Raw genomic sequence first — 24,634 nt, 5'->3', positions numbered from 1 at the left:
AGGGAGAAGCCAGAAAGTAGACAATACATAAAGTAGATGTAATTTTAATAATAACCCTTTAAACTCTAAAGAGCTCTTTTAAAGATGTACCGTTGAGGGTGTTAGGATCTGTTTATGTTTTATTCAAGGTCATCACAAGCATTTTCTTTAACCCAATATTGTCCAGGACGTGAGTATCAGTACTAGCAAAGTAGGAGGCAGGAAGCGAGTGTGTTTTATTCAAAACGTGAAGCTAATTACTATATTGTTCTCTTGGTGGCGCACTGTCATTGAACAGATCAATATGTGTCAAGGAGAATATTGTTAAGATTGATATTATGTTTACTAACAACCTCCTGCATTGACTAGCACTATCTGGTGATGAGGGATACCACATCCTTGTCACCAAAAGAAAGTGAGGCCAAATATACTCTTGGCCAAGTGGCTTTCACTGCTTTTCCATTACCTGACCTTTCCAATTCAATACAAATTGAAATGCAATCTTTTCTTGTGACATCCATGTTAAACATGCGTTTTAGAACATTGGACAGCAAAGAAATATGTTCTCTCAAACTATAAGGATATTTGAATTAAATTGACATCAATTAGCAACGTTGAGCTGTGAAAGTCTAAGGACCACACTTTCTTCCTTTCATTCCAGTTCGACTGAAAGTGTTTGGAGGCAGGGAATTAAAATGCTGTAAATTTATAAATCACTTTACTTTTTCCCCCACTGACCTTCTTTCTGGCTGCCAGCAGCACTGATGCTCTGCTGAGAAAGCAGACTCTGGTTATACAGACTGGGCAGTGCAGCTGCTGCGTACTGCTGAATCCCAGAATATGCTGCCTGGGTCAAGGCCTCCATTGTGCTTCCGGAGCCATTAGAAAGACCACCACTGCCCAGGCCACCATTAAGAGCGGCCATACCTGCATTACATTACAGACATTACATTACAGACAATGTACTTCACAACCGCCACTGAAAAGACAATATTGTTTGTTGCCAAGCTTTTAAACTTAACTTTTCAACTCTGGCCTTGAGTCCATTATCTATAATCAGATTAAAGGAAACAAGCTTGACAACATGGGGGGGGGGCAATCTGGCAATGGGCCCTTATACTGACTGGCATTAGATTCGTGCAGACACGCAAAATTAAGAAGAATCTGTCAGAATCTTGATTGTTGCAGATAGAGTTTTCTCATGCACTGGTCCTTACAAAAGGAGTCTCTGTGTCTGGATGCTTAAATCATCTTTTACATCACTTGACTTTTAAAATAAAGCGCTTATGAAAAAACCTTACCTGCTAATGAGCTCATGTTTAGACCAGCTCCAGCACCTGCAGCCAGAGACTGCAGGGCACCCAAAGAAGCCATGGGATTCACAGAAGAGCTTGTACTTGAGGTGGGAGAGGAACCCGCTGTGCGTACAGTGGAATAAAACAAACACATTTAAAGGGTTAAGAAATGAAACAGTTGTTTAGAAAAAAGTTAATAAATAAATAAATAAAACACAAAATGAATAAAACTAAACTACAACATATAAAGATCAATAAAATAGAATTTGTTACATTAAACAGACATATGCACAGTTCCACAAAACCTGAATGAATTAATGAATGAATGAACAAGACATTTCTAATAGCTGGTACATCACTGTTTAGGTTTTGGATAGCAAAGAAATACAAGAGGTCCTCAGGTTACGTCAGTCCCGAGTTATGATGTTTCGTGGTTACGCCACATCTCCCATTTACTGTATAAAGCCTTGTTTCGACTTAAGTGGTTTTGCATCGTAACGTGAACTTCGTGTTTGGTGTGCGCGGCGGAAGAACACATGGTTACGCGGCTTGGGACCGAGGAGGATAGGTGTTAGGATAGGATAAGTGCTTACAGTATGTTATTTACATACAGTATGTACGTATGTTCCGACTTACACCGGTTTACGATGCAGTGTAGGAACGGATCAACGTCATAAGTCGAGGACCCCCTGTATTCTACATTTTTACTGAAATGTAATTGATCTTTGATTTTGCATGAGATCTGCCAAAAGTAAAGATATGTTGGTCAAAATAATGTTTTAGTTGATTTAAATTAATGTGTTCAGTCTGTCACTGTCATGCAACATTGGTACTCCTGGAATGTCTCAATGTGTATAGAAAGGTATGTGTGTGATGGACATTTTTAAGTAACAATTTAACCAGATATACAATAAATAAATAACTAAAAATTATATTCTACTTGATCACTCTCATTCCTCCAATATATTATGGAAACTAACCAAATGGTACATAGCATGGTCTTAATTTTATGCTCCACAAGCATTTTGTAATTGTTTTAAACACTTATGCCAAATAATGTTTTAAAACAGTTTCATATCTCAGTCTAAAATGACAAAAGAAGAAAAGTTTACATTCAATTTCAACAACTGGCAAAATTTTACAAGGCGCACTGAACACAGATACAGAAAAGTATCACACTTGGGGCTGTTGCAACAAAAAACATGGGTTACCATAAATGTCATAAAAGAGCATTGGGAAATAAAAAGCAGAACCAACCCTTGCAGCCATCCCAGGCAGAGTGAGTCTGTTGTCCAGTAGGCGTACCTGAGCTAGTGAGCACGCTGAGGGGAGAGCTGGAGGTGGTTAGGGCACTGCTGCCTGTGGGAGTGGCCTGTGTGGCACTCGCAGCTGCTGCCAGTGCAGCTAGATTCTGCATGGCATTCAGACCTAGACACATAGACAAATATATTTATGCAGCCAAAACATCACGTTCATTTCACGAAATGTGTTAATCTAAGGCTGGGCAAAATGGCAATAGAACAATATCAGAATACACGAAGACATTTTCACTACATATGTATAATGATGTATTATAATCTAATATTTTAAGCTGAATCTAATATACTAGGAGTTTCACGGCATGGGTTTTGATGTCCAGTTAGTATCATCTAGATTAAATTTACCCAAATGCAATCTTTAAAGAATAAAGCAGTGATGCAGATGACTTAGAACGTCAACTACTTGGCACTTTGGAAAAAAATGCCATGGGAACTGCATTCCGTTACGTATAATTAACAGATTCTAAATTATACTTGTGTGAAATGAACTGCCCAGACATCTTATTATAATTCTTGTATGCTCTAAAGAAGCCACAACATTACACTGGGTAGCCTGAAACAAACAAGATGTGTACAACAGAGCCTTTTTAATATTGCATTAAGTACTCTGAAGGTCAACATGGATAACAAACCACTAACGTTTGCAGCTGTCTTTATAATTATAAGGAAAAATAGTGATTAACTACATTGAATGGAAAGAACAATAACAATAATTAAGCAGATATAGTTAGAAACTCTTGTAATTTAAATAATCAAATCAAACTTATTTTTATAGCCCTTTTTACAACTGATGTCACAGAATTCCAGTAAAGAAAGTTTTGACAGGACATGTAAAAATGTAGAGAATGTAAAAATCCTCCAATATTTCTTGTTTCCTTCTAGCAATGGAAGTTTTGGAATTCTGTACAGATTTCTAGGAGTGATACAGCCAGCATTGTGCAAATGTGCTCTTTATATATCTTGAGCACGCCAATATCGTCTGGCACCAGATTCAAACTGCCAAGAAGGAACGGAGAGACCTGTATGTGGTTTTCTTAGACCTCACCAATGCTTTTGGCTTGGTCCTGCACAAGATCTTGTGGATGGCCTTCAACTAATTTGGCATACCAAACCGCACCATAAAGCTCATCAAGTGCTATTTTCAGGATCTGCAGTTTTGTGTAATAGCTGAGAACACCACCACCACTTGGCAGCACCTGGAAATCCACATCATGGCAGGCTGTACCTGCCTTTCTCCCCTGGCATTTGTCATGGCAATGAAGCTGATCATACGACACAACACAACATCAAAACCATGTACGAGATGCTTGCTGCAGAAACTCCAGGAGAACATCCAGTGGACAAAAATGGATTTTAAACCAAGCAAGTCTCGCAGCATCTCCACTGCTAAGGGACAACTAACAGGAGTGCGGTATCCCAGCATTCCTAAAGAAGCCAATCAAGAGCCTTGGATGTTGGTATGATGTAGACCTCAAAGACACCCAACAACTTGAGCAACTCTGGAAGGACACTGTTAACGGCCTCAGGCAGATTGACAACAGAATCCTGAGGTAGCTAACCATGTACGAAGTCTCCCTAACCCACGCTCAGTGTATGGAAATATTAGTGAGATCTTGGGTGAGGAAATGGAGCAACTGAGCCCTGTCTCTACCACTGGACAGCCTGGTCGAGGAGTTCAAATGTGCTAAGGTGAGACTGGACATGTCACTCACTGAGTCCTAGGACCCTGTGGTAAGTGATACAACGCCTACACTTAGAACAGGGAATAAGTGGACTCCAGCCACAGCTGTGTAACAGGTCAAAGCTGCTTTTCTCCTCAGTGATTTAATGGGCCATGTCCAACAAGGCAGAGGAGCTTATGGAATTGGAAAAGTAACACCTCTCTGGAACAAGGCTGATCTGCAGCCGAACAGCGAGCAATGGTGATAAAGGAGGTGTATTGACAGGAGGAAGCAGCCAGATGGGCCAGAGCAGTAGCACAAGCCAGAAGGGCCAATTGATAAACTGGGAAGGTGTTGAGAAGAAGCAGTTCTCATGGAGTGAACTCTGGGGCATGGAATTCAATACGCTAAGATTCACTGTCTGAGCTACATATGATGTGCTGCCTTCTCCCACAAATCTGCAGTTGTGGCTCGGAAATGACCCATCTTGCTCTGTGTACAGCATCACTTAAGCACATCTTGGTTGGCAGCTAGACTAGTCTCCATCAAAGCAGATACACATGGAGACAAAACCAGGCCCTTAAGTGTCTAGCTGATAAACTTGAGTTGCGTGTAAGAGGGTATCCATCAATGCCCATCCCATCACCAACCAGGATGTGCACTGACACACACCATCATTATTTTGGGAGGGGGAGAAGCAAAGAGAGAGCCCCCTTAACACTTGACCTGAGCCTGCCCCAGCGGAGGGTGCCTTGTGATAAATGGCCGAAACACCCTGTGATACCAACTGATGATGTGTCCTGGTGGTGAATCCTAGTAATCCTAGTGCAAATGGAGTAGGGACTGTAACAGCTAGTCCTTCATTGAATATTCATGCACAGTACACACATCATTTTAAATCATTGTGTACAGTCTAGCCTACTGCTGAAAGACACACGTTTGTCTATTGCACATTTCATTCCTTAAGGATGGGGTTAGGGAGACCCAAAATATTATAAATAAATAAAACCAGGAGCGGGTTTTTGTTCGGCTGGTAAAAATAACCAGATATTGTAGTTTTAGCAGGACATATAGGTAAACAGACCCTTTACAATTCAAAAGATGTTTCCTCACCACTCTATTGCATGCTGGGAAACTGTCTAATGTGTTTACAAAGCCCCAGTCTCCGCAAAAAGGTAAATAAAAAAGTGGCTAGGTAAATTACCACATTTAATAGGCCACTGTTAAATCCAATACTCGACTTCCTATCTCTCTGCTCAAGGCACAAAAATTGTCAGTTATGCCATTCTGTTCTCAGTATTTCATTTGAGCCATTATGTTTCATTTAAGTATAGTGGTTTTTAATTTGTTTGTTTTACTTATTTAAGATATTTAAACATTTCATATTTTACAATCTCTGAATATGTTTAATCATTAAAAGTTCATAGCTTTTTAAAGGTGTCTAACTTACAAAAATATTATCTATCACAATTACTTCCAGAACAATATATCAACCAGAAAATATAGCTATTGTGACAGGCCTACTGACTTTCTGCCTGGCTAATACAACTAGATGTAACGTAACTCACATTTTTCAGTCAAGATATAAGAAAAGGGGGAGGAAGGGGAGAGAGAGGAAAAAATAAACAAATAAATAAATAAATACACAGCCCTTGGACTCACCTGACATGGGGTGGAGATTGTTGAGCGCATTCCCAGAGGAGGCGGATTGCTGCAGGAGCTGCAAATAAAGCTAGACATTACACCAAAACAGAGAACACAGAGAGAGTCAGGACTGCATCCAGGACTGTGAGCACAGGAACGAGAGAGAGAGAGAGAGAGAGAGAGAGATGCAAAGATACAGTAAGAAAAGAGGACAATGAAAATGATCCAAAATGGAATCAAGACTGGAGAAAAATAATCAAAAGATGTATGACAATGCCAGAAATATTGATGACGAAAAGAAGAGGTGAAGGGGAGGCTGATAGAGATAGAGAAACAGAAGAGAAAGGAAAGAGGATTTTTCACAGCATACCCATGGAGCAGCACTAACACATTCACACAGGGCTCCACATCTACACTGGCCTCAAAAAGTGCAAATTGAGTTGCTCTAGGAGTTTTATAGAAGCCAATCTGAAACAGCAGGAGATCTGAGAGACCAGATTGGGAAGGTTGTGTTGCCTTAGCATAGATCTGTAGCCCAAATGCAAAAACAAACTTGAAAACACAGCAAAAAAGATGTGTAACGTTAAAATCAGAAGTATTCTGATGTAATTCTCTGCAAGCTAATTTTTGCTTTCATAAACAATAAATAATCAGGTGCTGAGGTGACTTTGAGTGTGTAAAAAACGTTAAACATTTGGCATTTCTAAAGATTTATAGTTGGCTGCATAAGTATATAGCCCATGTAATTCTATAAGTGACAGAAATCTTTAAGTCTGTCAACAGGTTAAATACAGTAGATATATAACTGTTTGTATTTCCGAGTTGTTAGTCAAACTGACAGCAGCTTAATATAAAGCTTCCAATTCTGTTCTAAGAGGTAAGGGAAGAGTGTGTATGTGTTGATTTTTGGGTGTACTCGTACTCACTGCGAGGTACTGTGGGCCTAGTGAGTTAAGACCAGTTAAATTTCCCCACATGGAGGCAGCATTGAGTTGCTGCATCTGTTGTTGCAGCTGTTGTGCCATGCGCTTCTGTTCTTTATCCTTCTGTGTGTCTGCGAACTTCACCACGATTGGAGAGGAACAGCCCTGATTGAACAACCCATTAAAAAAAATCTATTTTACACACATCACAAGAAAAAAAAAATCCCACAGGGGACACAATACAGAATGTTAAACTAAACTAGATTCCATTACCTCCATAGTCTGTGACTGGTGCATGGATTTAATTGCAGACTGAGCCATCTGTCTGGCTGTGAATGTAACAAAGGCACAACCTAGAAAGATAGACAGTAAAGTAACAAATGATCACTTCAAAAGAGTGACATTTTATGAGATTTTCTCAAACTTATAAAAAAAGATTAGTTTTTTCTATTAATGGCTTAAAGGTTTCAAAATAAGTGAGGCAATATGCTAAACACTTCATACACGTAACCACTTCAGAGCTGTGTTTCACTGCATTCAGGAGTTAAACTGTTTTTTGCTAATAACTTGAGCTGGTTGAGACCTCATGTGATAAAGAACAAGATTTGTCAAAATGTGCAAGCTGCTGGAGAAAAGTTTGATCAGATTTTCGGTTGTCTCTTATCTATTATACATGCAATTAGATCCATTTAATGAATAATAAATGTAACTTGTTGTGTAAAATATTTTAACAAACATAAGGAAACCAACAGGTCAATGACACATGACCAACAGGAAAATGAACCTCGGTCTACTGATTAAATCACCGAGTTCTTTTTGTTAGCCCTGTGATCATTTAAAACTGACATATCTACCATTTTTCACTTTAACACTGTTTATAATGGAACATCTGTGAAATGATTTGGTCAAAATACAGCATGGATCAAACACAGCATTTTTCTTACTCTGTCGAAATAGCCCTTGTTCCAAATGACTGGTTCAAGCCCCTGTGGAGAATGAGCCTCAGTTTACTTTCAAGTGCAAGGCACTCTGGAGTGAGGTGCAAAGAGGATATACAGTGACTTTAGTCAACATTTTCACTATTCCATTCCTCCTCTGTTCTCGTTTTCAACACCTTTAATCAGTACTTTGAGCTCTCACAAACATTAGGTCTAGCGTTGTGACTGGAGAGACTCAGACAAAGAGCCGGGATAACCCAGTATCTGCTGCCTACGTGAGACGCAGCACAAAATTAGAGCAACTCATTTTACTTTGTCTTTAGAGAGAGTGAGCGAGAACATGGCCCCTTTAAGCGTAGACCTATTTATAACTTCACTGTGCAAAAAGAGGTGCATCATTTTGGTCATTTTTCATTCATTCACTAGCGGATATGAAGTGTGTTAGTGTTTTACCACGGCTCAGTCCATCAGGTCCCCGGAGAATGCGGCATTCCTCAATCTGACCATAAGGTGAGAACATGAGCCGGATGTCGTTCTCGTTACACTTCTTTGAGATCATCCCAATGAAGAGCTTTCTGTCTTCTACCGCTGAGAAAGGTGAAAAATAGAAAGTCAGGTTGAAATGTTTAAATAAAAAAAATACTGCATTAATGTAAACATTTTTCTTTCTCTCTCCCCTACTATTAATACAAAATGGTGAAGATCAAAAGCGTTAAGCCTCTCTTCCATACAATAACTTACAGGCATCTCTACAAATTAAAATAAGACAAAACCCTGCTTTAATTTTAAACTGTGCTAAGTAGATTATTTACTTTTTTTTTCCCTTAATATAAGCTTTAGAATGGAGGAAAGTAGAAGCATATACAGCTAAAATGTTACATTGTGCTGTTTATAAGGGCTATAATTTTGTCGTTCCATAATTCCAAAGCCAAATTTACTACGTGAATTACGTAGTGAAATTTACTACGAAATAAATTACATTTTGTTTGCATGTACAAGCTGAAGAAAGTTTTAGGAGTCATTTTACAAAAACACTGTTCTGGCTCAAGTGACATGCTAGAAAAACTTGTCACGCAAACTGCAGTTATATACTTACAGTTGTTCTTCTCACTATCTGCTGGCTTCATCTGAATGGGATGGTGCATCTGTCACATAAGTACATATCAGACATTCTAGCTTACACTTGCAAGTCATTTTCTTAATAATTTAAATCATTATAATCTACTCACCCCTGGAAGAATTTTCATGTTGTGAAGGGCGTTTTGTGCTTCTAGTGCGGATTTACGTGTGTAATATGTGATAAAACAACAACCTGCAATGCAGTGAAATGAAGTAGGTAATTAACTTGATTACACCTAAGCAGTATCATATTGTAAAATTAGTAGTTTGGGACAGAGGGGGACAATATGACATTTTTGTTGTTATAACTGTAGATTCTTTTGTAACCATTTTGAGCTATCATGGTTATTTTCATTATGTAAAGAACAAGGCATAAATCTAAAAAAAAAAAAAAAAGCATAATTAATTAAGAATGTCATGAACATTGTGGTTTATTGCCTTGCAGTATATGAAATGCTGAATGTTATTGCATATGGTTTTTGACCATACAAGGGGGCTGTTTTGAACTATACCCTCCTTTCAATTGAAGATGACAATTCAAAATGCTCTTTAGTCCCAGACTAGCTCTGGAGTCTGAGGCCTTTCAGCCACGGGTGAGGTAATCTGACATGCCTTGATATTTTAACAAATTTCACCTACCTAAAACATTTTGTTCCAAAAAAGCTACACATGCTAATATTCAGCACAAACCCAGCAACAATAATGTGAGAGAAGTATGCTGGGCATTCATCTGTTTTTTGTTTAAATTAACTCTAAACATGGACTTCCCAAAAACCTATATTCAAAGGTGCTGACATATAGTGAAAACACACATTGTGAACATTTATGAAGTTTTCTTTTGAGCTCTAAACTTTGTAGATATAGATGTTGGTTACACACTGGTGTTTACAGCTTTCTGACAATCTATTTTGGTTTTGTTCTATATTGTTACAAATCTGATGATGTGTGTTTTTCTCAATACCTGTGGCTCAAACATGGACTATCTCAGTTTACTCATCACAAAATAAAGCTGTTCCTCCTCAGGCAGCTGAAAAGCATGACTGTGCTGTTTTGGAGCTGCTCAGTGTGAATCCATGGCAACATGCTTCTGTTAATAAGACTAAAATGGGCATATCTACGTGTTGGGGTTGTAATCCTCCAATAAGAGCGGCTGGATTAGCATGCTGTTATCATGTGAATATGAATGGGTGGGCCATCAAGGGTCGCTGTCTGAGTCTATGACATGAAGCTAAAAATATATTTTTTTTTAACCTCCATACATACGTGAAGCAGACCCTTTATGGTTTCTGGGGGTATGTTTATTATGTTTCTAGGACAAAAACTTGCTGAGCTTTAGCCATAAAATCTAATGATAGTATTATGTATCTTGAACATTTCTAAATATTCTCATTTTCCTCATACTGACCAGTCTTAGTTTGATACTAATTAAACTAGTTCAGGATTAGTATAGAATTTAAAAAAAAAATTAGAGACATATGCTTATCAACAGGCATAACTGCCAGACTGTGACCTTTGCTCTGTGGGGGGTTTTGACTCCTGTCTCGAAGGACATTGATTTCGTAGATGGCACCGTAGGGTTCAAAGAGCTCCCGCAGCTGCTCCTCTGACCAGGACCGTGGGATCTGACCCACAAACATCTTTATGGCATCAATGTCTGGCTGGTCCGGGTGGTCCAGTGTTCCATTCATCTTCTTCGTTCTAAAAAGAAACAGAGATATCCCATTCAGAATGACTGTCATCTGGAACACTGACCACATCTGTTGAGAACTACAGACATCATTTCTCCAAAATTTTAGTCAGGATTAGCTGGAGGATGTTTTGTATCTGACAGGCATATCCGCATTAATTAACAGTTAAATTTTATGTACTGAAATCAACTTAGTAGTTCAACCAGCATTTGGGCATGAACATTGTCAGAGAAAAATGCATGGATGCAAAAATAAATAAATAAATAAATAAAATTAAATAAACCACAACCCACAATTTGAGATGACAGTCATTATAAAAGGCTATTTCAGTGACAGTTCTGTTAGTGCATCCATTCATAGTTAAGATAGATTTAGTGATAATACACTATTGAGCAACATTAGTTACTATCCTTAATTTCATTTCCAGTTAAAATGGTCAACAAGTATATGTTGCAAGAAATATCTCCTTACATAAAAAAGTGAAAACAATACAACCATTGCTGAGAGAAGAGGAAAAAGGCATAGTTTGACATGATAATTTAATCAATTAAAAAAAAAAAACCCTAAACTTTGGCATGTATTTGTATAAAATTGGATAAATTAATTAATCGGTACAGGGACAAAACAATAAATAGTGATTGTTAAAAATAAATAAATCCTTTATTCTCATAGGTAAAGAGCTTGTATTTAACACAGTGGTAATTATGAGTGTGCCTTCCTTTTAATGCAAAACATTCTCAGTTGAGGAGGGTTATTGTTTTTTTTGCATGGCGGACAAAGTCTAATGAAGCTGTAAAAGATTGTAGATCACAGAATGCCCTTTTGTGTCTTTTTATTTTACATTTAGATGGACAGTCTGTCTATTTGATCATTTAAAAAGTGCTGTAGACGTGTTACTGTTGGTCAATTGCTTATGATTTGTTTTAAATTGAAAGAATTTAAAAATATTTGTAATATCTATCCAAATATTTGTTAACTGCAGCCATATAAAATCATTTAGGAAATCGCTCAATATTACATGAGAAACAGGTTAGACTACAAGGCAAATCATAGCTCACACCATTTGGTTCACTAACATTTCACATAACATTCTAATGCAGGTTTAGCATCTCAGACAGGCAGGAAGTAGTTTTGCATAGTTTGTGTTTATGAAGTACTAGTTTAACTAGATTCACTGAGTAGCAAGAACACTATTTAGGATAAACATTACAATTACCATTAGTATTATCAGCTATTAGATCTACAGCTGACTGCTGTGGATGTCCAATTGTTCAGCACGCTATCATCAGCATGATAACTGTTGTAGCCTTGGACAGAGCATACATTAAATGAGCAATGCTGACAGAGGTAGCTGCACATTGATTCAGTCACTGCATAAGAAAAGACACAGTGGTGTTTTGTCTGGTAGGAACTAAAATTGTTTGTAGCAATACAAACATTACGGAGGCACCAAAAGATATTCAGACAGGAGGGATTTTGACTGAAAAATATACAAAAATGATCATCAAAAGTGAATTCAACCACCTCTTGCACTGGTAATCACAGGTATGAAGCAGCACCAACATGCCAACCATGTCACTTTATAGGTTTAAAAGATTCTACTGCACCAAATATTTTCCGCTGTGAATTACACACAAGTAAGAATGGCAGGAAATTGCAAAGTTTTTGTCTAACTAAAGACTGCGGCCACTTGTACTGTCTACTTTATGGGTCATCGAATATGCCCTAAGAATCCATACATTTAAATATAAAGTATTTCAACATTTAAATATACAGTATTTCAACCATATAACATACAACTACAGCTTTGAATTTTAAAATCATATAGCAGTACGTCACTTTTTTGGTTTAATCTCCCTGAATTCAAAGCCTATCTGTTCCATCTTGCACAGTCCAGCAGGACACACAAAGAGAAAGTACCTCTGGTTAATGCCATTCTGAAACAGTCTTCAAGTTCCCAATTTCCCTTCCACATCATTTGAGCTGTAACAGGACAGACTGCTTTAAGACAGAAACCAAACTGGAGTACTCTCAGGCTTTGTAGAGCAAAGCTGACAGCTAAATAGCCAGATTAATGGAGTTCATTGACTGGGGAGAGAAACGGCTAATAAATCTTTCCCTTTGTCAATTCTCCAGCAGATAGAACATGTAAACTACTTGTTTGAACAAAAGGCACATACTAAAGGCCAAATAGGTAAATGGCAAATGTAGTTAGGAGTTTACAATGAAAATATGTTTAACAGCATTTACAAACATTTTAAATCAAAAGTTGTTCTTTTTACTTTTACTTTTATAAATTCAGCCCTAACCTCCTTTAAAATTACAAACACCAATCATTTCACACATATTATTGTCATTTTATTAGCTCTACTAAATATATGGCTGCATATTGCTTCTCTGTGCTAGTGTGGACGTGAGCAGTCTGTGACAGTTTTTTCTTTTTTTGTCCTGCTAAATCAAGACAACAAGATATCAAAGAATATTTAAACATACCAGTGGCTGAAAAATTGAGAGCAGGCCAACAGCACTACTAACTACAGAATTTTTAACTCCAGCTCAATGTCCTACACCAATAACTCCTGTAAACATTTGGTCTAGTTAAATGGAAACAAACTAAGTTGTCATGAGAAAAGCTGTTGACCCATTAGCTCATTTAGCACTAGACCCATACGCAGTTCCAATATACCCTAGTTTGCTGTATTGCTGGAAATGTAATAATTGTTTTTAAAATGCCACTTCATAGATAAACACAAAAATGAGACTGGAACAGAGCCAGTAAATCAACTGTCACAACCAAATTGCTAACAGATGAATGTATTTGGTGCTTCAATATTAAATCATGTTCATGTGGACAAACATCTGAATGGTTATTTACCTTGTACACAAACAAAGTTTCATGAGGCACTTTTTTACATCACAAACGTTAAGCAATAATAATGCAAACAATAATACTCTGCTAGCCATCGCCTTTCAACCAACCGTGATGTTGCCTGGCAACTGAGTGTTGCCTGTTGTTCTAATCTGTCTCGTTTATTTAGAAGTTTACTAGATAGACGTGATCATTTTTATATACTATCAATTTCAAACATTCTCCAACTTTTACCAACACCGCAATAAGGGCAAGGCTTGGGCAAGGCTACACACTGAATAATTTCAACAGACATGTCATAGAGCAAAACAGACAGTAGTATTTCACCATGTCAGTCTTAAACACAGCATAGAGTAAGTGCAAGACTAGCAGGAACAGGGAACTTTTAAGGGGGACCCTGGGAAAACATTACTGAAGAAAACTTTGGATTAGATCTAGTCAGCACTTAGTGGTCCCATTCAGGTATGAAGTGTTCCCAGGTCAGTTGTACAGCATGGCTTACAAACAACACCACAGCAAACATTACATTGAAGGTACTGTTTTGGTCTGTTTACCAGACCAAAATCAAACCTTGAAATATCTAATATTAGTGTAGCTGGTATAAGAAACATAGCACACATTATTTTACAAACTTCACTTGGCTCACAGCCAAAAATGACCACCTTGATTGCACGACTATCCTTAATAGGGGGATAAAATGTGCCACAAATGTCTGGCATTAACATGTGTTTTGCTTCTGGATAGTATCTGGATACACTGACTGGATTGTGTTCACACTGAAAATGTCTGACCACACAATATCCAATTCTACTTTCACATGTGTATTTAAAAAAAAAAAAAAAAAGTATACATAATTTCCATTTAAATTCCTTTAACCAGCTGTAAATATTTCTCACATGCTACAACCTATGCATTATCATCTTAAAACTTGGGTATAAACATCTAAAACAGCCAGTGAATTGTATGCATTAGTGGAGGAAAAGGCTGTGTCTTGCAGCTGCTGTAATTTTTGCAGTGGTCAGCGCCACAATTGTCGAGAGAAATATTTGGTCATGACATAGAAGTAAAGGCAGGTGGGAGAGAAATGTGATTTAAAAATGTGATTGAACAGTAGGAATGGATTAGCAGCAATTTTTTCACCCATTATTAATGATGATACATTGATCGCTTTGAAACCTTAAATATTTTCTGGCACCAAGTTGATCCACAACATTAAATACACAATAACACAATGACTAAATACTAGGGCTGGACCATATGGCCTAAAGGTTTCACATTATCTGGTTTACTGAATAGAAAACCTATACCTGGTGTTAGAGATCCACCTTCAACCATAAGCCTCATCCAGGACTTATTAATCCTCAAGTTTGTTTATTATACATAATATGCTACATAATGAGCCGGAAGAGATGTGTCTCTTTGGTCTCTTATGACTCTGTAGCAGTCTACAGCTCAATAGCTAAATACGCATGCCTTTAGCTTCATCTCCTGAATGTCCCTCAAGTTCAAAACTCGAGCAAAATCTTTCTGTAAAGTTGTTTTTTTTTTTAATTAAAAGCATTCCAGTTGCTGTTTCTGAACAGGAGTAGTGAAACTGACATGGCCTAATAGTTAGAAGAAGAGGGCTTTGGACTGGAAGGTCACTGGTTCAATTCCCATAACCACCAGGAAAACTGGAGAGCAGTGGGACTAAAGGAACAACACTGTCCCCTTCCATTAATCATGGCCGAGTTGTCACTGAGTAACCCCACTTGTAGTGAGTTGTCACTAACCCCAAACTGCCTGCCACACTTGTTCTGGGTGTGTGTTCACTGCTCATAGTGCACTATTTTGTGTGTTCAGTGCCACAGATGTGTTAAATGTGGAACAAATAAAAACACACGCACTACAAAATAACCATTCATACAACCATGTATATTGAATCTACATATCTCTTCTGAACAGAACATTTGGGAGCAATAAATACAACAATTAAACCAGATAGATTACTCATTTTACTTTCACAGGCCAGTCACATTAGTGAAGTGTTAAATGTAAAGTGATATGTATGTGGTATCACAACTACCATCTCAAAATGTACAAGCAGCCATAATAAAAACAAGCTAAGTGGATGCTGCATTCAAGATTGTCTGACCAATAAGTAGAGCATCTAATGTGACAAAAATGCACTCCATATTTAACATTAAAGTGAGCATTGTGTTCATTCATCAGTTTCTTGTGTGATATACTGCATGCGAAAGAACGCACATCTTTTAATAGCTAGTGGGGCAGGTATAACCTAGTTAGTGCATACTTTAGTTTAACTTCCACATGTGGTTTAGCTTGCAGTTGTAGCGAGATATTAGTTAGTAGCCTGCAGATATAAACACCTAGCCATGAGCAATTTGGTTTGTCAACAGTTTCATGTTGTACCCTGTTAAATACAAAAGGTATAAATCTGTGCTATGTGATCATCAGATGTTTTCTGACATTTTAGAACACAAACTGTCATACATGTTGGAATACTAACTACTGTTTTTCGGCTTGAAACTGCTTTTAAAGTTCAGCCCTGAGCAGCATTTATGATATAGTTTGTAAGATTAGGCAATACGGCATGCAACAAAAAAAAAAAAAAAAAAAAATTTTTCATTGATACACAATTTCAATTTTGAAATTTGAAACTGCTACCAAAACAGTACCATTTATTTCACATCACACGTTGGACATTCCAATTAATTTTATGACATTATATTCACACATTTCGTTAATTGTAGGAATTAACATACATAAGGCATTTTAGATCTGTGTCTACCGTTTGAATTTTTTATTTTTTTATCTTGCACCATATTCTGATGCTTGCATGACGATATATACACACACACGGGGAACTTTAGGGCTGCAGCAAATATCAACAAAATCGATAATCAATTATAAAAACTCTGCAACAAATTTCACTGTCAATTAGTGGGTCCATTGTTTTTTTTTCCTCTAGTAACAAGGATAAATAGTAAATCAATCTGTCACTCTGCACAGTCGTTTTGACATGGTAGCAGCTATTGATTTGATTTCTCTTATTATAAACGTGTGTTTATTTATACTTCCCACTGGTCTTGCTAATCTCCAAAATTAAACCATGTGCAGTCTATTTCAAATGATTCTAGATTTGTGACAGATCTTGCTAAATCCTACTCATGTTTCCCTGGCACCTCAGCAGAGGGTCTCTTCTGTACAGCATGCAATATAGCTTCCAAAAGCATGGCAGCCTTAGCCCAGAACGTGCGACATTAATAATTTTAGATATAATTAAGTGTCCTGTAGAAAGTGGAAGGGTTGTTTAAGGGTAGGAATGTTCATTGTGTCACCAGAATAGTGCAGTTCTAGCTACATAATTTTTTAAAATACTTGTGTCTATAAATGTAATTTTCAAATACTCCCTTAAGCAATAAATGCATGTTCACACTAGTGCCATGTTATATTTTATGCGATGTTTTTCCATGGGATTTAAAACTTAAAGATGTGCTCTTGCTGCTGGTTAACTTGTGAACACTTTCTAACATTGGCTCTACTTTCTTTGGCTTCAATATTTCTGAAGGCATTTTATTTGTGATCAACTGTGAGTTAACAACATCTGTCAGAAAGAGGTATTGGAGTTGGCATACCAACCATGCTACCATTTTCAACCTGCCTTTCTGGTCCAATATAAATAATGGGTCCAATCCCATCTGTGGTAAACTAATTTCCTATTGTTTTAGGAATGGCTATACTGTAAAATTACAAAGCCGTCCATTCCATTAAATGAGTAAAAACAAATTACAATAAAATAACATTTTATTTTGTAAAAGGGTAACTGTGCCCCTTAAGGCAAAAGACCTCAATATGCCTTTTGACTACCAATAAATTATTTTAAAACACTGGTTAATGTAAACCACTTACGAATCTTAAACAATCATACTGGCTCTGTATTAGAGGAAGAAGATTAAACTGTTCCTAGCAGGAATCCACATCACAATCAAAATCTATTCAGCAGGTATCATTCTCTAAAATAGTCATAGTTAGGATGCCTCTTTAAAAAAGTGTATGAAAGCAATGACCACAATCGACCACGTTTTAACCAGAGTACACACAGGGGATGGCAATACTCACACTGGACTTGAGTTCAGATTGCAGTGGTCCACCATCATCTCTGGAAGAAAGTCCAGCTTAAAAGAAGCCATTTTTCTCAAACACAAATCCACTGTGTCTTCACCACAATGCCACAACCACGTGTGACGAAAAATAATTGATTAAAATTACAAGTGTCAACACAAAAACAAATCCACAAAGTGCAGACGTCTTGACATATACAAATAACTGCAATGCCACAGCAAGTGCCTGCTAAGTGAAATGTATCTTAATAATCAGTATTTGAGAGAAGCAACATCGGCGTGGCTTAGAGGATGAACCAAACTTTGACCTCATCCAGGCTGATCAGGATTAGGACCAGTAGAAAAAGAAAAAAAATAAAGTACAAAACAACCCCAAAATCCAGAAACTGGAGACAACGAATTCAAATCAACATGAGGCAAAAAGACACAGCGCTGGCTTCAGCACAGTACTGGGTGACAAACACGGGCCGTGGCCTGTGACTGGGCAGAGACTGATAATCAGGCCCGGAGTTTGACGGCCTACTAAAAGCTGCTCCCCACCTCCCACAAAAGAAAGTGCTGATGGCGGGGGACTTTTTTGTGAGCTTTTCTCTTAGCCAAGCAGAACGGAGTGCAGCGTCAGGTAAACAGAGTGTCAGATTGATGCTGATAAGCACCAGTGATCGGCAGGAATGAATGGAGACCAGTAACGCGCTGGTAATCCCTGTGCTGATGCACCCTCGGGACATAATCAGGTTCCGGCACTGCGCCACCATCAACGCTCTGTTCAGAAAGGAGGGGGCACGGACAACAGGATTGGGATTGGTCATTGGGGGTCATATGACTTAGGTCATTTAAGCCATTAGACTATGAGTAGTGGTGAGAAACCACAGAACGCAATAGTTGAATCTACAGGACACAATGGTTGTTCATAAACTACAGCTCTAAGTAAATAACTGAGACAAGAATGGGTTAAAATGTGGTCTAATAAATACGAGATTTCTACAAATTTTATAAATGTCACATTTAAGAACACATCCCTTCTATTTTAACTTTTAAATTAAAAATACTAGCTTTTTTCATGAGATTCCATCAGTGCTGCAACATTAAGCTACTCTGTAGACAAAAAAATAAATAAAAATAAAATCTACCTAAGCCAAAAATTTACAGTAAACTTCTGCTGGTGACACTTAAAATGAATACTCTAATATCCATTCCTCTATATTCAAAGTTGGGCTAAACTGCACTTTAACTACTCATTTTAGATGATGTTTAAAATTAATTTCAAGTTATCTTAATAGTAGTGGCTTTGCTGTTATACACTTGGTCAGCAAAATCCCAAGAAGCTGGCTTTCGCAATCAACATGAGCCCATTAGTGACCACAGTGAAAGCTGGGGGCCCAAGCCATTAGTCCAACTTTGATTCAAGTCAGAGAAAGAGAATGTTTCTTTTGCAGTTTATTGAAACAGGCATTAAAAAGTGTTTCTTCTGGTGCAAATAAAAGTAGGATGAGTGACTTCTTACCCCCCAAGGGTGGGTACCTCCACAGCAGTGTGGGGAAGCTCACACTGAGGCTGCCCATGCTGCGCCGTGGTCAGGTAAAGAGCTTCAGCTTCAATGCTATCCATCCAGTGCCTTTGATAAATGCTACAGAAACACACCAAACAGTACAGGACACAGACATCAGACTTACACACAGGAAAATACAAACAGTGGAAGGGGAACAGCTAAAGAGAAAAAGACAAGATCTGACAGCATGCAAGGGGTTCATGTATAAAACATGCATACTGGACAGGACATACATGCAATATGAGATGAAATGGGAAAAGAAAAGAAGCGAAGCACTTGCTGGGCTCCATGTGTTATACCAGATTCAACACAAAGTAAGTGATACATAATCCACAGGATAAATGCCAGAGTTTTCCTGGAAGCATGTCACCCTAGCACAATCAATACAATACACTCAATGATGCCTTACCATCTACAGTATACAGAATAGTGTCAGTCTGAAGTACTTAAACTGACTGAGAACAGAGAGCAAACCCTGGCGCATCTTCATGCTCTTGACCACAGTCATGTGACTACACTTCACATATCCAGCAGGGCCAGGGCAAATAAGCACTTTCATACATTGAAGATTTCAGTTCATGTTGCAAGTGTATTCAGTGTCTATTCAAGACAGAAGTGTTTCTCTATAAAGACGTTGCATTGTGCAACTCTTAATTCACCGTTCTTAAGACAGACAGACAAATATTATTAGATTCAGGTATATGTTTATCTGGTTTCTTAACACACCATGACAACACTAGAAAATTGAAGCATCTGAAACATTTATCACCACCCTTCAGAGCCTTCACTCCCCTGTCTTAAATCAAATCCCTCTTCCTCTTTGGAGAAAGCCATGCTTGCTTAAACCCTACCAAATAAAATTTAACCATGGCAAGGGTATGGCATAATTGAGATTGATTCTACTTTTGATTTTGAGGGATCACACTGGACAAGACTATCCCTGACACAAGGAAATGATTCTATTAATATCAAATGGAGGTATGTCTAGGCCTGTCCTTTCAGAAGGCCAGAGGTCATAACTACCATAACTTATAACCTATATTCAGCTAAGCCCTAAGGATCAAATATCATAGCAAAGACCTTGGTTTTGTATATATGACTCATAATTAGCCCAATGCATTTTTTCATGTACTACTTATAGTACATGAGTTATAGACAAGGGGAGAGTACTATGGTTTTAGTAATTGTGTCGTAAATATCCAAACTGCCTAATCCAAGTATAGTCTACAAAGTTTTCTGCATGTTACATCTTACAAGAAATAGATTCATACTGTTACAGCAGCCATATAAAAACATTGCAGAAAATTAATCATGTAAATGATACATTATACAAAAAGAGCTTGAACAGGATCTCCAAGTTTGATCTTTGAAGTCATCTGTAGTTCCACCCTGAAATCCTGCTAGCTGCCAAGCTAGATTTTTTTTAGCTATAGTTAAAAAAAATGTTTAAAGTTCCATTGATGGCATTGTGATTATAGCTAAACTATTTTTTAGTTACAGCCATGCTGTGAAATGATTAATAGCCAAAGAGTATTGAGTACCTAAAGTATTGTTTACAGGCAAAATTACCTGTCAGTAACAGTGTAGACTAAGCTGGACAGAGATTGGGGGAGACGTATAGACAATACAAAAGCAGCATAATGATAAAAGCAATAGCCAAATTGAAAGCTACAATTTCACCCAAATACAGCACACAACAGAAGTAGGAAGGTGCTATAACCATGGAAGAAGTGGAAGAGCTACTAGCTACTGTTGCTCTTACTGAAGCCCTGAAACATTTGCGTAAAAGAGGATTTCACTGAATTAAGTAAAGAAGTTTGAGGAAGCTTTTGGAGGTTAATTCATTTAGCAACAATAAAATGCACAGCTTTGCAAAAGAAAATTATTCAATTTTAACAAATACATGCAATGAATTATGATTAAATACACATTTTGAAATCACAATTTCAATAGTTTTGACAACCCTAGATACAAAGCATTAATTCATACCCTGCACCATCCATCAACATGCACTGGCTGGGTCATATAAAAATATTGTATACTCCTATATCAATTTAAATACATCCTCATTCCTGCCAGTTATCCCAGTTGCAGAAGAAAACCTTCATGGAAATATTAAAATGAAATATGCATAAACAAACATGTAAGAAGGAAAGAAAGAAGAAAAAAAAAAGAGGAGGAAAAAAAACAAAAAAACAACACACCTTTTAATGAATTTAAGTGAAACACTGAACACCATCAGGCAGAAGGTACATATTTCTGACCTAGATATTCAGTTTTATGTAAAACCTGAGGCTCAGGTGCAAAACAAAGCAAAGCATTTGCTGCAGTTAAAATATAGTGGAAGTCAGCAGAAGGGAAAAGAACAAAAGACTTAAGAAGAGTCCTGAAAAGTCTTGTAATTATATATATATATATATATATATATATCAGTCTACACCAGAAATGCTAGTATAGCCTGCTTGTATTATCAGTGCAATCTATATGAAATGAACACTATTTATACTTCTAAATTGACATGTGATAAGACCACTTGTAAGCAATGCCTCCAATCCAAACCCTGCACAGGTTAAAATGGTGAGGAAACAAACAGAAAGAAGCCAATGCTAACAACTTTTAAAGCAGGACAAAATCTTTCAGCAGACAACAAACATTTGTCTTGTTGCAAGATCTCATTGAGGGTTTCTTTTGAGATACTCTGTTCACTCTGTTCAAGGGGAAAATGATACAGCTTCTGGAGGAACACAGAGTGATGTGTGTATTTCTGGAGCCTCATGGTTCTCCATGAGTAGAGCAGTGGGTGATTGATGGCACCTCTAAAAGAGTCTGCACTCTGACACATTCCTATGCAAAATTCACACATCTTTACTGTAAAAAGACAGAAACCACCCTTCAAGTAATACAGTTAAAAGCCATTAAATACAAGTTTGGATTGCAGCATGACTGCCTAAAATTCCATCACAGAATCCTCAAAAAGTAAGTGTGTATATATATTTTTTTAATATTCATACCCAAACACACACACACACACACACCCACGCACCCTATGGTTGTCCCAAATACCACTTTTAGGGCTTCGGAGCTTCGGCCGGGATATTCTGTGAATAATCGAATATTCAGGAAGTAGGGTGTTGTATATTGTTGTCGTTAACAAAACCCGCTTCCGACTCCTGCTTTAATATCCCTTTCTCCAGGCTGTACTGTGGCTCAGTGTGGCTTCGCTAGCTACCTGTGCTTGCTAACCTACTAAATAACTAGCTAACTAAGAGCACAGAGTATACACAATTTAACCAGTTTGAGAGAAGGTGCTCTAATTTCACTTACAAGCTTCATTGTAAGTTTTAGCCTGTTAGGCTGTTTTATATGACCGAGTTTTAGGCTTCATTTGCTGCACCCTGAATGTGGGTTGAATGGAGCGTTGCCTTTATCAATAACCACATTTATCCAAAAAAATGAATATCTGAATCTCAAAATCAGACACTGAATTCATACCCAACGAACAAATATCTGAATATCTATACCCGAATAATTGGGGTCAGCCCTATTGTTCAGAAAATCTACGCTCTGTGCCCGTTTTAAAATTAAGGCGGCATTGTGGCTTGCAGCATAGCTCTGCTTGCTGAATCGTTCACTAATTCATGCATACACAGTGCCACTAAGAGCACAGAGTATACACGAATAAACCAGAGCTTCCTGGAGGTGTTCTAATTTGAGGTGTAAAGCTGGCAAAATGAACTGAACTGCCATGCTTTTTTGTAAATAGGTTGCTGTAGCGTGTTAAGCTGTTTTAGGCTTCGTTCAAGTCTTTTATTTTGACAAGGCTGAATACATGAGTGGAGGTTTTACTTTTTCGCATCATTTATCAAAGAAACAAATATCCAAATCTTAAAATTATAATCTGAATCCTACCCAACGAATGAATATCTGAATAGCCGAATATTCAGGGCCAGCCCTACACACATCCTATCTCAGTTGTGTCTTGTCTTGCACAGTTTAAGGGGCCTCATTATCGCTAGTGCACATTTAATTATTTAACTAACTTTGCAAATATTTTTTCTCCTCTACCTTATAAAAGTAGTTGTTCTAATCTTTTCCATTGCTCCCAAGCATAAACAAATTGTACTTAATGGCTGTTTAGACTGGTAAGTGTGGTCCTGACACTACTGCATATGCTGCTCACACTTCTGTCACTAATTCACATAAAGTGCATGAATCTCACTAGCCTTAACATTCAAATACACCTTTTTTTTTTATCAAATCATTCATTCTCGCACAGTCTCCCTAAGTGTTCAATATTAATACACAGACACATACAAGCTCAATCAGCACAGCCAGCCTGCAGTGCCAGATAATGGAGGTGTTGCCATGCAGGACTAAAAATCCACCCACAGAGAACAGTCTAGTAGACTGGCAGCTACACATAAGTGGTGTGTGTGGGTGTGTGTGTGTGTGCGTGCGTACACTTGTATGTAGGGGGTAGGCATGTAACCAAGGAAACCGCTAGTCTTTTAATTTAGAGGACTTGCAGCTTTTAAATAGAACCTTATCCATTACATGCAGTTTTGTTTCAGGCAACTCTAACACAGCACACAGGTTAAACCTACAGGCAGCCGAGAAGAGAAATGCAAGATGCAAAATGAGAGCATGTGTCCATGAGGGTGTTATATTACCAGTAATGACCTGGTATTGCCTGTTCATTACCAACAGAAGACTCTTAAACCTCCAGGGGATGATGAGAACATGAATGAATTTGTAACATGGCATGTGGGCACTGCTCTCCTTTATAACACTAACATTAGCTGCAGAGGCTTTTTTTATTATAATTTAATGTGAAGAACAAAGGATTTAAAGTCTATACCAAAAAAAGTGCATGAGAACAACCCATTGAAATGACTTGTGTTTAAAGCTATTTACTTTGCTTTGATTGAAGTGTTGATTATGATTTTGTAAACTAAATTTGCAAAAGTACCTTACAGTTAACCATTTTAGTCATGATTTAAGAGTAAGAAAAGTAAGTTCCTGAAAAAAATGGATATGGGCTTACCCTGTAAGTGGCCTTTCCCGTATGAAATGTCACTTTTGTCCTGTAACAACAACAGATGTCCAGTTAAACAAAGCAGCTACCACAACACACCTGTGGCCATGTCATGCATGTAGGGGGTGTAACTAAGGCCATGCGTTCTATATAAGTTCAATAGCTCAACATCTGCTACTGCAGAGAAAAGTATAGAGAGTTAAATGGGACAGATACGATTGTGGGGAAACAAATCAAAGTTATATTCAGGATCTCTGTCTTTGGAAGTGGAACCGTAAGTTTGTGAGGAAAATTGACTGACTAGAGTTTAACTTGTATGTAAACTTTTTACTCACTGATTGAATTTCCACAGAAACTCATTTGTAACTTCAGTTGAATTTTTTTTTTTTAGCACTTTCAATAATGCAGTTAGCCATCTCCGAACTTGGTGGAGAAATTCCCACGTTAAGTGATCTGAAAGAGCTAAATAATGAATGAATAATTAAATAAAT

General features: G+C 37.6%; 1 protein-coding gene across 6 annotated transcripts in view; it reads right to left on the bottom strand.

Moving 5' to 3' along the window:
- The window catches only part of LOC136677305 (CUGBP Elav-like family member 1), a 37,229-nt gene that overhangs the window by 6,771 nt on the left and 5,824 nt on the right, over positions 1 to 24,634 (bottom strand). Inside the window, exons 2-13 of one of the 6 annotated variants that reach the window (XM_066654812.1) lie at positions 24,153 to 24,192; positions 19,064 to 19,186; positions 10,389 to 10,576; positions 8,989 to 9,071; positions 8,856 to 8,904; positions 8,213 to 8,347; positions 7,095 to 7,174; positions 6,825 to 6,986; positions 5,917 to 5,986; positions 2,532 to 2,702; positions 1,281 to 1,397; positions 718 to 906 (exon numbers count right to left, since the gene is read on the bottom strand). In XM_066654812.1, the coding sequence (XP_066510909.1) occupies positions 718 to 906; positions 1,281 to 1,397; positions 2,532 to 2,702; positions 5,917 to 5,986; positions 6,825 to 6,986; positions 7,095 to 7,174; positions 8,213 to 8,347; positions 8,856 to 8,904; positions 8,989 to 9,071; positions 10,389 to 10,576; positions 19,064 to 19,167 (1,348 nt within the window). In that variant the 5' untranslated portion in view covers positions 19,168 to 19,186; positions 24,153 to 24,192. The remainder of the gene's footprint in view (positions 1 to 717; positions 907 to 1,280; positions 1,398 to 2,531; positions 2,703 to 5,916; positions 5,987 to 6,824; positions 6,987 to 7,094; positions 7,175 to 8,212; positions 8,348 to 8,855; positions 8,905 to 8,988; positions 9,072 to 10,388; positions 10,577 to 19,063; positions 19,187 to 24,152; positions 24,193 to 24,634) is intronic. The other 5 variants (XM_066654814.1, XM_066654813.1, XM_066654815.1 and 2 more) reach the window with 5 other exon arrangements.

This window comes from Hoplias malabaricus, chromosome X2, assembly GCF_029633855.1.
Source record: "Hoplias malabaricus isolate fHopMal1 chromosome X2, fHopMal1.hap1, whole genome shotgun sequence".
Classification (NCBI taxonomy): Eukaryota; Metazoa; Chordata; class Actinopteri; order Characiformes; family Erythrinidae; genus Hoplias; species Hoplias malabaricus.
The sequence above is the reverse complement of the archived record's forward strand: the minus strand, read 5'-3'. Positions and strand labels throughout refer to the sequence as shown.